The sequence below is a fragment of the Takifugu flavidus genome, chromosome 15 (assembly GCF_003711565.1).
Source record: "Takifugu flavidus isolate HTHZ2018 chromosome 15, ASM371156v2, whole genome shotgun sequence".
In the NCBI taxonomy this organism is placed as follows: domain Eukaryota; kingdom Metazoa; phylum Chordata; class Actinopteri; order Tetraodontiformes; family Tetraodontidae; genus Takifugu; species Takifugu flavidus.
Window position 1 is genome coordinate 2,128,754 of NC_079534.1, and position 11,333 is coordinate 2,140,086.

Sequence of the window (11,333 nt, forward strand, 5' to 3'; positions counted from 1 at the left end):
CTTTGAGTGCCTGTGAGCTAATGAAGCATTATGCGTGTTTGAGAACACGTTTTTACACGTATGTTTACATTAATTTTTATAAATGACAGGTTGAGGTATGTTTCTATGTTGACTGTGTCCTTTTATTACGCAATAACAAAACGTTACCAACCATAAGAAGATGCGTGTTGTTAACGTTTAGATAAGAGGGGATTTAACCGAGGGATGTGAACGCGTCTTCAGTCAGAACCAGGGGGCGTAGGTTTGACCGGCTTCTCTCCGGCTCAGACACAATGAACCATCAGAAGAAGAGAGCCACGCATGTCGCTTTAGAAGCAGAACCGCGGTTTTAATCCTTTATTTTTCTCAGTCGTGCCTTTTCTCTGACGTCCTGAGCCGCTCCCAAGTACCGATACACTGCATGGCGGTAACAAGACCCAAGTGGAATCGGTTGTTTCGTCGAGTTTGATGAAAACGAGGTCGGGACCAGACTGCTAGCCCCGCCTGCTGGACCTTTTTTTTTTCTCCTCCTTATTTTTAAGACAACGAAACACGACAGATAAAAATGTCGTTGACTGCTTCGTCTGATTACTTCGCGGCCGAATGCCTGGTTTCATTTTCCAGCGGCCCTGTGCTACACAGACCCACCCCGGTCGTCCCCGCCAGCCAGCCGGCCACCGTGGGCCTGCTCCCCGGGGAGCCCGACGGCTCCAGCGAGGACAGGGAAGTGCGGGAGACGCTGAGGCTGGAGGGGGCCAACATGATTGCAGTGGCCGGTATCCTCACCGACCTGCACGGTAAGTTCCGCCCCATGTCGGCCTACTCGGAGAGCAGCAACTCCTCGTGTGGCGGGGAGAGCGGCTACACCACGTTGTCCGACCCGACCACACCAACCATGACCCCTTCCGCCACCCCGGTCCCCGGACAGCAGCTGAGAGGGGGAGGAGGCGTGGGGCCCCCGCACTCCCCGGTGAAGCGACACCAGTGCACTTTTGACGGATGCGACAGAGTTTACGGGAAATCCTCGCACCTGAAGGCGCACATTCGGACTCACACAGGTACGCAGACGAGCCGATCACATGTCCCGAACCTCGGTCTGGTCGGGGACACGCACGCCCGTAGCGTGGCCTCAAGATCAGGCAAATTCGGGGGGGGGGGCGCTTTGTGGTTTTCCTCATTTACTAAGACCTCGTTACCAAACGTGGGCAGACAAAGAGGAGAACTCCTTTTCGGAGTCTGACAAAGAAGTAAACTAACAAAAGAACTGGGCTGGACGTTAAAACCGGTGACGAAGGTCTTCCTCCTGCCCGCATTTGCATATGAAATGAACGTAAGACGAAACCTTAACGTGGAAGGCAGAGAGTTCATCACCGGTCCAGTTGATGGCAGCAGCAAGTGCTCGGTGGTGTCCTGATGGTTCCGGGCACCGACGTGCGCGTAAAACGATCGATTATTTCGCGTAAAAGGGCGCGTTTTGGTGACTTTGGTGCGCCTGTTCCGACCTGACATGTGCTGCAAGTTGGGCCGAACAAAGGCGTTTTTAAATATCCATGCTTGTTTTTTGGGGTTTATTTCTTGAGAATAAGTGGGACTGACGTGTTGGGGGCGGGGGGGGGGGGGGTGGTCACGAAGCAGGCGCAGAGGGATTAGGGACAGGAAACGGCTGTAAGAAAGTTCGGTGGGAACGCCCAGAAAGAGGAGCGTGGACTGGCTTTGTGATCTCGAAAATGGCACCGAGCATCCCACTCGTTTAGCCCGGGTAAACCCGGGTTCCCCGCGGGAGATTAAGGCTAGTGGTAGCTCAGGGAGGCTAATCTGGCCCATCTGCAGCCTACATGTGCGCTGACGCGATATGATTATTTTTTAACTAGGAATGGAAATTTGTGCCACCGGATTGGACCAAAGCCGTAGAGTGTTTTTCTAATAATTAAACTGCCCCTTTGGGGTTGATTAGATATTCTAATTTTTAAAATAAGAACATTAAAAGTGTTCTTTAAACGCAGCTTGGTGGCTGTTGCTGAATCTGTGAGTAATAATTGGGGTGCTTAAATGGTCACGTGGTGATAAAATGTGTCCGTTCCGCAGGTGAGAGGCCCTTCCCCTGCACCTGGCCCGACTGTGAGAAGAAGTTCGCCCGCTCCGACGAGCTCGCCCGCCACACCCGCACCCACACGGGGGAGAAGCGCTTCCTGTGCCCCCTGTGCGACAAGCGCTTCATGCGGAGCGACCACCTGATCAAGCACGCCCGCCGCCACCCCGACTTCCAGCCGTCCATGCTGGCGCGCGGCAGGGGCGCGCCCTCCTCCGCCGCGGCGCCCGCCCGTTAGCGCGGGTTCCGTGTGAGGCGCGGATGGCTGGGGGGGGGACGCCGGAGGGTCGCCGTGGTTTCAAGCTAACCAGCAACAATCAGATCTGCTTAGTAGGGTTTAGCGTTACTGTGTTGTGATTTAAAAAAAGAAAAAATGCACATAACACATGATTACACAAGCTATCACAACCAACTGGGCGTGGGCCGGGAGCGCTCGGCTTTCTTCCCACACCGACGGGTCACGTGACCACTATCCTCCCCTCGCTGTATCAAGGGTCGGGTCCAGATCTTCGGGGCCCGGGGGGCCCGCTCCGGTCCGCTCCATCATGATTAAACAGCCAGGAGCTGCTTTTAGACACGGACACACCTCACTCCAGACTGAAGCGCATTTACCACGAGGGAGGGGGGGGGGCGCCCGCGCCTCGCCGCTGTGTATTTGCATTTTCAATTTCCTGTTTCATGACATATCGAATTCTGAAACCTTTTTTTTTAAAAAAAACACATCAATTCACGCGCTGTATTTTTTTTCTTTTGGAGTCTTCTGGGATCAAAGCGGGACACGTTACGGTACTTCATCACATTGATGGAAATTCTGGGGGACTGACACAAAAGCGTCTTGCTGGTCGACCCGGGCGCCAGTTATCGGGCTTTAATGGGAACCGGCGGGTTGATGCAGGTCGCCTTTCGTACGGCACAGCAGAGAATACTTTTGTCTTTTTAGATCATGAATATTTTTGTCTACGAAGCTCTTAAATTCACTCAGGATTCGATCGGATTGGAATCATCGCTCGGATTGGAATTGTTCAATCAATCCCAACCCTAACCCCCCCCCAACCGGAGTTCGTCTTAAACTGAAACACCTCTACAAACAGCAGGGATATTTCCTATATTCTGTTTTTACTCAAGCGGAGTTTTACCGGCTGATGTTTTTCTTTTGTCTTTTTATAGATTGTTGTGCTCATTGTTGTTTTTTTTTCACAAATAGCACAAAAATTGTGGTTTTAGGTAGCGAGGCGGCGCCGAGAAGTCGCCGTTGCATAGCTTCCCTTTCCCTTTAGCTTTGCAGACTCCGTATAAAAGTCTTAGCGGTGACACATTCCTTGATTTTTAATCGTTAGTTGAGGCAATATTGTCTATTTTTTTCTTTGTATATCAGACATAATTATAGATTTAATAGTAATTTTGCCAGAAACTGGATCAAACTTCACTGTAGGAGAGGTTTTTTTTTTGCATGTCACCCATAAATCTGGATCATCCAGGACATGACACATAATACACCGTAGTATTATGTCTAATACTAATGCAAATGTATATAAGCTTCAAGCTTTTAATATAGAGAACTGGTAATGCTACTAGCAGCAGAACTAATACACACGATGAAGTTTAGTCCTTATATTAGGGGTGAGAGTGTATGCTTGCCTGCGATTGCTGTTGGTATGTGATCTTTATTAATGAGAGAACTGGGAAAAGAGTGCGCCATGGTATCAATAATATTGGTGATCTGGAGAGATGGTGCTGGCTTCAGTGGTCACCACAACTCAGCCCTGGTGATAAGAGCGGCCCGGCCCGACTGGTGAGACCCCGGCGCCTCACTTTTCCACCATTAAACTGTTGAGCGCTGTGTGAAACGCTGCGTATTCGGCCTCTTTTTATGTGTTATCATGGTCTGGTGTTGCCCCTGTGAGGAAAAGTGATGCTAACGGGCACCTGGGGCGTCGCTCGGCTGTTAATTAGTGGAAAAATGGTCTTGGTGTTAAAAAATATTCTGAGAACTGGCACCCGATTGGTTCCAAATGCCAAAAATGGCGCAAGCTAATCAAGCTAATCAGACTTGGTTTTAGATATCTAGAGGCTTGAATCCACAGCGTCCAGGCGCATTTCTAGGGTCTTTTAAAACTATTTCCTGTTTCCACACTGTCCAGCTAACAGACGGGTTCCTTTTTCTCAGAGAACAACACTTCAGGAATATCTGAAAGCCTTAAATGTCATAACTACTTTGCACCATGTTTACAGTTGGATCATTGTATAGGTTTATATATATATCATGACCGATACTCATTATGCAATACCGCACTTTTTTCCGTACAGGTGTGTTTGGCTGGATGGTGTAACGGCTTACACTGTTTCTGGGCTCCTATGAGCGAGCACTGTGGAACTTTGCTAGTATTTTAATAGCCATTGGTTTTTAAAACTGCCTTTATGTCCAAGTGCTCTAGAAAACGTCATAAGATAACATGAGTAGACCCCCCCCCCCCCCCTTATTATGTTGTGTTGAGGATTTTTCTTTTTTTGGAATTGTTGTTTTCCCCTTGGAACTTGTTCCTGCATTCATCTCCTTCGCATCCGAATCAAAGAGGACCGCCGCCGCTGTCAAGCCATCTACCGCTTCACTGTCGATTCTTATTTTAATCAGAGCCGAGAGTTTTTGGGACGTTTGTACACGGATCTGTTGACAGTTTTGGGTCGCTGCTGGCAGCGGCCTCAGACAAGGACTGGACACGCAACACGGACAGTTTTCTCTGCTGGAGCTCCTCACAGGAGGGATTCTGCTCTGACCGGGTCTCAAAGCTATAAAACCACCAGAACATACCTCACTTTTTCTCCAAAATCCATCCAGTTTCTTTCAGGAATGTCTGTAATGCCACTAAACCTCGGAAAACCCATCTATCAGCAACCTGTCTGTCTGTTCCTCCTGTCTTGTACAGCATCACCGTTCCTTGTGTAGCAGGTTTTCCCGTTTCTCTGCCTCGGGTTTCTGTCCTGACAGACCACAGATGACAGCTGGTTTAATCCGTCGGACTCTTGTCACCTCACTGCAGAATAGATTATTCAGAGCTCAGTCGAAATCTCTTGTTCATATCACTGAATGTGGCTTGATGACAAATGAGCGTTGTTCACGTTGGAGTTAAATTAGTAACAATACGAAAATTTCTCTCATCACCACACTAATTCAGATATGCACATTGTACAGGAATGGGTGTTTTAAATCGATGCCTAATTTTTACATTAATTTTTTTTTTAAATCAAAGATTTAGTAAAGAAAGAACCCTGGAACTAATTGATTGCTACAATGAGCTGTTTTAATATTTATATTCTCAGGTGTCTTCGATTTTGAGCATTGGAGTTGCGATATTTCCTAAGTACACAAGTTTTTATTTCTTGTTATGCCGATTAATTTATTCCAAAATAATGTATCATTTGCGTGGTATAATTATTCTTTTCATAACTCGTTTTGTGATATGGAACAATACTAATATTGAATGGTTCCATTGTTTGCTTGACATGAACATACCAGTGCTTTTTAAAAAATAAAATACTCAAGCTGAGCTCTTCTCTGGTCTCTGGTGTCCTACAGTCACAAATAGGCCAGTTGTTAGTGTTTTAAAGGAGTAGTTCACCCAGAGTATGAAGTCAACAAGTCAAAATGTTTCCATAAAGCTGTGCTCTGTGTCTACCTTTTAACCTTTAAAATAGATTAATAATTAGTTGGCTCAGTTCAAATGCGAGTCATTAATTGGAGTCAAAGCAGATCAAATTCTAAGATGATGTTCCCGCTGTAATCCACCAGGTGGCGGCATAATGCAGCATAGAAAATTTATTCCATTTATTTATTAATGTCGAATATTTGTCCCAGGCGCGGATTGGCAAGAAGCTTTTGGTGCTCCCCCCACCCCCCAGTATATTCCATTTCATGCCATTTGAATTTCGCTTAACTGTATTCATCATCTAAGTTCTTCAAAATCACAATTTGATCAAAAATGTTTTAATGCAACTGCCCTATATACGTTAAGGCGAGTATAAAAGGATTTCAGATATGTTCTAAAACCCGGACACAATTATGCGCGCACCTTTCCACCCGGAAGGTTGATGATGTTACACAAAACTTAAAATTAAACCCAGACGTGCGGTGATAGAAGCGTCGCTGGTAACAAATTAGTTGCCTGCTTCTTTTTTCTCCCTCTCACTTATCGCGCAAGAAACAGTTTGACAACGTCATCAAAATGTGCGAAATGTCAGGTAAAGACGCGAAGCCGCTACGGGGAAACTGGATGCTACAACATCCGATGGTGAGTGAGGACATCGGTGCTTCACTCAGTTTCCGGTGCTCCCTTATTTAATACACATGCTTTTACCGTGTTTTAGTATCAGCTGATGAAGAGTTTGGAGGTTGAGGACAGCGAGCAACTACACGCAGCGTTCCTTGTGTACATGGACCTTAAAGAGGGTGAATTTGACAATACGTTATGGGAACATGATTGATGTGGCGAATGGAATCAGTGATTTTGGCTATCAGGTATTTAACGAAGCCATAAAATCTCTTTCTATCTTCCTGCAGTGCGTCAGTGGACAGATGTGTCCTGTGTCAAACACCCCGAGCTGCAGGTTGTTCTGCTGGAAGGGAAGGAGAAGGAAGAAACCCCCACCCAATCAATTCTTCCACTGCCTTCTCATCGATCGTTGAGCCACAAAAGGTAAGAAGTAACTGCGAAGGTTCATGAACAACTCAAGTTAACAGTGAGGTGAGAACATCGGACAAAAACGGTAACACAACGGGAGAAAAGACTTGGTCAATCAAATGTGCTGACGTTGTGGTTTTGTCTGGGGTGCAGCATACGTCAGGTGTTGGACAGAGGCTTCCCTGTGCTGCTGTGTGCAGTAGCTTCTGACTCCACCCTGGTCTACCAGAGGATGACTGATGGGCTGGTGACACCTGATCCCCCTGCAGGACCCTTTCAGGATGTGGGGCGCCGGCAACATCGGAAAAGAAAGCAGCAGCGTTGAGTGATGGCAGCGTGGACCCGCCCTGGCATTTACCACGGGCAAACCCATGATCTGAGACCGTGTTACCAAAAAACATCAATAGTAGCTCGTCTATAGCTATACCACGAGTGCTTATAATGTGTGTATGTAACTCCATCTCCAGAGGAAACCCAGGTTACTCAGCTGGTGGAATCAACAAAGAAAATGTGTTGAGATAGTGTAGAAGCTAACGGGGTTCTGAGCTTGTGCTAACCTCAGAAAACACCCTTAAAATCTGATGACAGCTCTTTGCTGCCATATTTGTTTTCATGTGTGGGTGTGATGTGATGCTCATCCACCTAAAACGTATTTGAATGTGTACTTTTATATTTTCGATGCCTTAACGGATGTATATAATGGAAGTTATAGAAAACTGAATTTGAGTTTGACCAGTTGTGCGGCACATTATTAAGGAAGCGCCGTGTTCTTGGATTTTTAAGCAACATACTGAAAACATGTTTTATTCTAGAAAAGCAAAATACAATCAACATAGGACACGACATAATACCTGTGAGTGAAACACAAAATGGCAATTTTGTATGTGGTTTTGGACTCCACCCTGTGTGAGTGTCGTGTTAATGATGCAGCAATGTGTTATTGAGAGGAAGAATCTGAATGCATGAGACAAAATAATACAACACTTCCGCCCTGAGCCTTATTAAACATAAACACTCGACAGCACAGCAGGAACGTACAGACAAACACACCAATGTACTGTAAAAAAGAGGTCCGTGCTGCAGGTTGGAATGCAGGAATCATCCAAACCCTTGACTTGGTAGAGAGAGATGAAATAGTCAAAACTGTTGAGAGCAGCAGCTACAAAATTCCTTGTTGCCTCTGCTCCTGGGAAATTGCACGTGCAGCAATTTCACTGAGAACACAGAAGTGGCGCCGGCTCCCAGATGTCCGTTATCGGTAATGGCATCAATAAAGGAGGAACCTTTAAAAACACACTAAGACGTGGTCGAGGAGGGCAACAAGGTGCTTAGTTCGTCCCCAGACACTGCGACACTTGGTACGGTCCACTGGTAACACTGGCCTGACAGTACTCTCCTATAACGATGGATGAGGTCATGGTGCTATGTCATGTCGTCCTCTTCCGAGCAGTAGTCTCTGCCCTAAAAAACACAGATAAACCGTGAGATACAGTTTACAAGACATCAGTAAACCCATCACACGATGGTAAATTCCTTATTTATGTGATATTACTGCAAAAACACCTTCAATTGCATAATATTGCAACAGGAAGTTACAGGTGTTTTGCAATAACTGTGGCAAGTTCCAGGAGGAACTCGACTAATTTTCACAACAAACAAATACGTAGAGTTCAGTAAAAGGTCGCACAAGCCGAGACAGCAATAACTGTAGAAGATCAGCACAAATAAATGAGGGCTATCAGCTAAATGCTCCAGTCCTGTGTTCTTTGACCCCCATGAAAGTGTGATCCAACACTTTAAACCCAAAATAAGGGCAATAATTCAGCAGCTTCGTTGCACCTGGATATTTCATAGACTAATAGATGCAACCTTCATTAGTTCCCAAAAACAAACACAATGCACTGTTCTCTTCAGACTACACCTATTCCATTATATGACCCCCCCAAAACCTTGATTATTATGAATAGTTAAAGCATGTTGAAAATAGCTTTACTGAAACAGGAGTTAATGCGCCATTTGTTGGTGGCTATTTTTAGCAGCAGCTCAGCTCACACTTGGTGCAATAGTGAGTTATTCAGGCAGCAAACAGGGCTTTTCGTCACTGTCACAGTGACGCTGCTGTGTCCTGAACATAATGTCGTGCAGACATCATTGCGTGTAACAACGACAGTCAGGGTTGTGTTTTAAAGGGCAAGATGCACAGGAGAGAGTCTGATTATGTTGCTCGGAAAAATCCATTGTTTTAATACTGGCAATCTGGAAAAAGGAACTTAATATTCCTTCATTAGTGAATAGAACAAGTTGCTTTTTTGAGCCAGCTCACAGTCTTGCTGGATAAGACAGGTTCTGCCTGTTTTGAGTTATCGTGACATTGTTTGTTGTGTCCTCACTTGCCACAGATTTGCTGGAGTGACGGGATTATCCTCCAAGCGAGTGTTTTGCGTTAAACATGAAGCTCCGGTGTCATTTCTTACTTTCTCGATTTTCTCGTCCAGCATCCTGAAGAACTCTTGCTGACTCTCAGAGGAGTGGATGCTCCTGTGCGCATAAGATGCAGCGGAGCAGATCAGAGACGAGGAGAGGAAACCATGCTGAGCAGCTTTAAAAATGACACAACTTACAGAATCTTCCCGTTGGAACCGGCCTCATCTAAGGGTTGGTCTTTACCGAGCAGTGCACTTTTTTCCTGCAGGAGAAACCAAAGTCAAAATCCACCTCCTGATTATGTAAAAAGCCATCAGAGGTGCAAGAGAGGCGCGCACCGTGCTGTCGGAGCCGTCCACTCCTCCCTCGTCGGTGCTGAGGTACTTGACTTTCTCCACTACTTTCATCCTGTACTCATCTGTGACAGAGCGAGAGAGGAGCGCACCTGTTAGTGCACGAGCAGCAGCGCACCTCACTCTGAGGTCAACCCGCTCTCGTCCTCTCTGATCAGAGCAGCTCTTCTGCTTTACTGAGAGTTCAGTACTCAGAAAAGCCGAGTGGCCTCCGTCTGGCCAGCACCTCTCAAACCAGCATGTTCAGATGAGGGGAATACACCTGCTAACCCCGCCAGAGGCTGCAGAACAGATATGACTCAGGTGGAGCCGCTGCAGCAGCTGCCACCATGATATGGAAGTTTGGGTCGACAGTTTATCATCACCCATGTTAACGTCCCGTTTTGCTGCCAGTTTCTTTTATCTGGATGCTCTAAAATGTACCAAAAAGCAGCTTTAAAATGTGAAACATAAATTTAAAAGAGAGGCACAAAATATCCACAGATCCAATCTGCTCTTAAATTACATTTTGATGGTATATTTTACTACCTCGGGGGTTGGAAGTCAGTCTTTCTGTTTGATAATAGAATCATTATTGGTAAGTTATTAACTTATTAACCATACAGGACAAGGAAAATGTGAAGAGTGTAAGCACACGAACCAGAAAGGAGGTCCCCATTGCTGTGAGCTTTATTCTGCCCCCCCTCCTCGCTGTTGGGCACGGCAGACACCTGCTTCGCAGAGGTGCATCCCATCTTCTCCTGCTCCTCCTCAGCAGTTCTGCTCCTCACTCCTGAACATTACTGGCAAACCTGGAAGCCCAGAGAGTCGAAAGCACAGTTCCGTGTGTGCATATCAGCTAGAAAGTTGCCAGGCTCAGATTACACAAAGCTTTGTGCACGTTTCCTCTCTTACAAATGAATCCAAAATAAACAATCAGTCCCGTTAGAATGGAGGCAGCGACGTAGTGATGGTTTTAGCAGAGGATATCCAATGAATATCAGCTTATGGACGACTATTTATTCATAATCAATTAGTCATGAAGTGCCCCACCCGACAGTTATATTCTCGTAAAGACAATAAAATAGACGCGTTAGTCAGGAACACACTCAAAAGTGCGCACGCCGGTGCCAGCTGCACCTCGACGACAATAAGGCCTTTCAAGCTGTTAGGGATGCCACTGTGCCAAGCAGCCCAGTCGTTATTACAGAATGGGGGTTTTCTGTGGTTCTCAGAGGATTAATCTATGGCTGCGCTCTGGCGCTCCATCGTGAAATCGCCATCCAACAGCACCCGCAGCAGCACGGATACGCCAGAATAAACACGTTTAAATTATGTGAACTGGTAGCAATTGGCTTGCACGTCTGGAAGATGTCAAGTAAATGATCCCCAGATTGCAGGAACCGTGCAAAACGACCAGCTGCGCCGCATCTACACCCGCCGTCGGGTTGTGCATTTAAAGGTACAAGCTGCAGTCAACAAACTGTGCATTTATCCGATCAATACGAGAGGTTGCACGCAAATATGCATTAAATGGCAAAATTAAACGCGAGAAAAGTGCAGCCGGTTCACATTGTAGCGTGATATCGCGTACCCGAGGACAAAACAAACGACTGTGAAATCTACAGAATTTGATAGAGTTACCTAGCAGGTTTGTCCATGTTATGGCTTGATCCTCTGGTTGTATTTCAGGTTGGATTCACCCCAGACGGAGGACCCAGACAGACCGACTGCAGCTGCAGCCCCCGTTCGGATAAAGCATCAGTGTGGGAGATGCAGTTAGTCCGTCTGCCAGCTGTCTGGGCAGACTGATGGGGCTGGCGTTCACCTCTT

The 11,333-nt window shown here is 46.4% G+C and overlaps 3 protein-coding genes across 3 annotated transcripts; 2 read left to right on the forward strand and 1 right to left on the reverse strand.

Annotated features, from left to right (window-relative positions):
- The first annotated feature begins 239 nt into the window (after positions 1-239).
- On the forward strand, positions 240-5,613 carry zgc:153115 (uncharacterized protein LOC768186 homolog). Its single transcript, XM_057057448.1, has 2 exons — positions 240-1,037; positions 2,065-5,613. The coding sequence occupies exons 1-2, from the start codon at positions 545-547 to the stop codon at positions 2,304-2,306; spliced, it is 735 nt and encodes a 244-aa protein (XP_056913428.1). The 5' UTR covers positions 240-544; the 3' UTR covers positions 2,307-5,613.
- Positions 5,614-6,126: 513 nt separating this feature from the next.
- Positions 6,127-7,476, forward strand: tsen15 (TSEN15 tRNA splicing endonuclease subunit). The gene is made up of 4 exons (XM_057057453.1): positions 6,127-6,354; positions 6,431-6,512; positions 6,624-6,759; positions 6,898-7,476. Exons 1-4 carry the CDS (start codon positions 6,289-6,291, stop codon positions 7,067-7,069), a joined length of 456 nt encoding a protein of 151 aa, XP_056913433.1. The 5' UTR covers positions 6,127-6,288; the 3' UTR covers positions 7,070-7,476.
- Positions 7,477-7,532: 56 nt separating this feature from the next.
- On the reverse strand, positions 7,533-11,315 carry zgc:55943 (uncharacterized protein LOC406337 homolog). The gene is made up of 6 exons (XM_057057454.1): positions 11,145-11,315; positions 10,162-10,312; positions 9,507-9,586; positions 9,366-9,430; positions 9,219-9,282; positions 7,533-8,205 (listed from the first exon to the last, which is right to left on the reverse strand). Exons 2-6 carry the CDS (start codon positions 10,253-10,255, stop codon positions 8,167-8,169), a joined length of 342 nt encoding a protein of 113 aa, XP_056913434.1. The 5' UTR covers positions 10,256-10,312; positions 11,145-11,315; the 3' UTR covers positions 7,533-8,166.
- Between the last annotated feature and the right edge of the window lie 18 nt (positions 11,316-11,333).

Bases quoted from the DNA above. Each gene is read 5' to 3' on its own strand.
- zgc:153115 (XM_057057448.1), top strand. From the start codon at position 545: ATGTCGTTGACTGCTTCGTCTGATTACTTCGCGGCCGAATGCCTGGTT. The intron at 1,038-2,064 runs GTACGCAGACGA...TCCGTTCCGCAG, and splicing joins GCACATTCGGACTCACACAG to GTGAGAGGCCCTTCCCCTGC.
- tsen15 (XM_057057453.1), top strand. From the start codon at position 6,289: ATGTGCGAAATGTCAGGTAAAGACGCGAAGCCGCTACGGGGAAACTGG. The intron at 6,355-6,430 runs GTGAGTGAGGAC...ACCGTGTTTTAG, and splicing joins GGATGCTACAACATCCGATG to TATCAGCTGATGAAGAGTTT. The intron at 6,513-6,623 runs GTGAATTTGACA...ATCTTCCTGCAG, and splicing joins GTACATGGACCTTAAAGAGG to TGCGTCAGTGGACAGATGTG.
- zgc:55943 (XM_057057454.1), bottom strand. From the start codon at position 10,255: ATGGGATGCACCTCTGCGAAGCAGGTGTCTGCCGTGCCCAACAGCGAG. The intron at 9,587-10,161 runs GTTCGTGTGCTT...GCTCTGTCACAG, and splicing joins CAATGGGGACCTCCTTTCTG to ATGAGTACAGGATGAAAGTA. The intron at 9,431-9,506 runs GTGCGCGCCTCT...TTTCTCCTGCAG, and splicing joins TGGACGGCTCCGACAGCACG to GAAAAAAGTGCACTGCTCGG.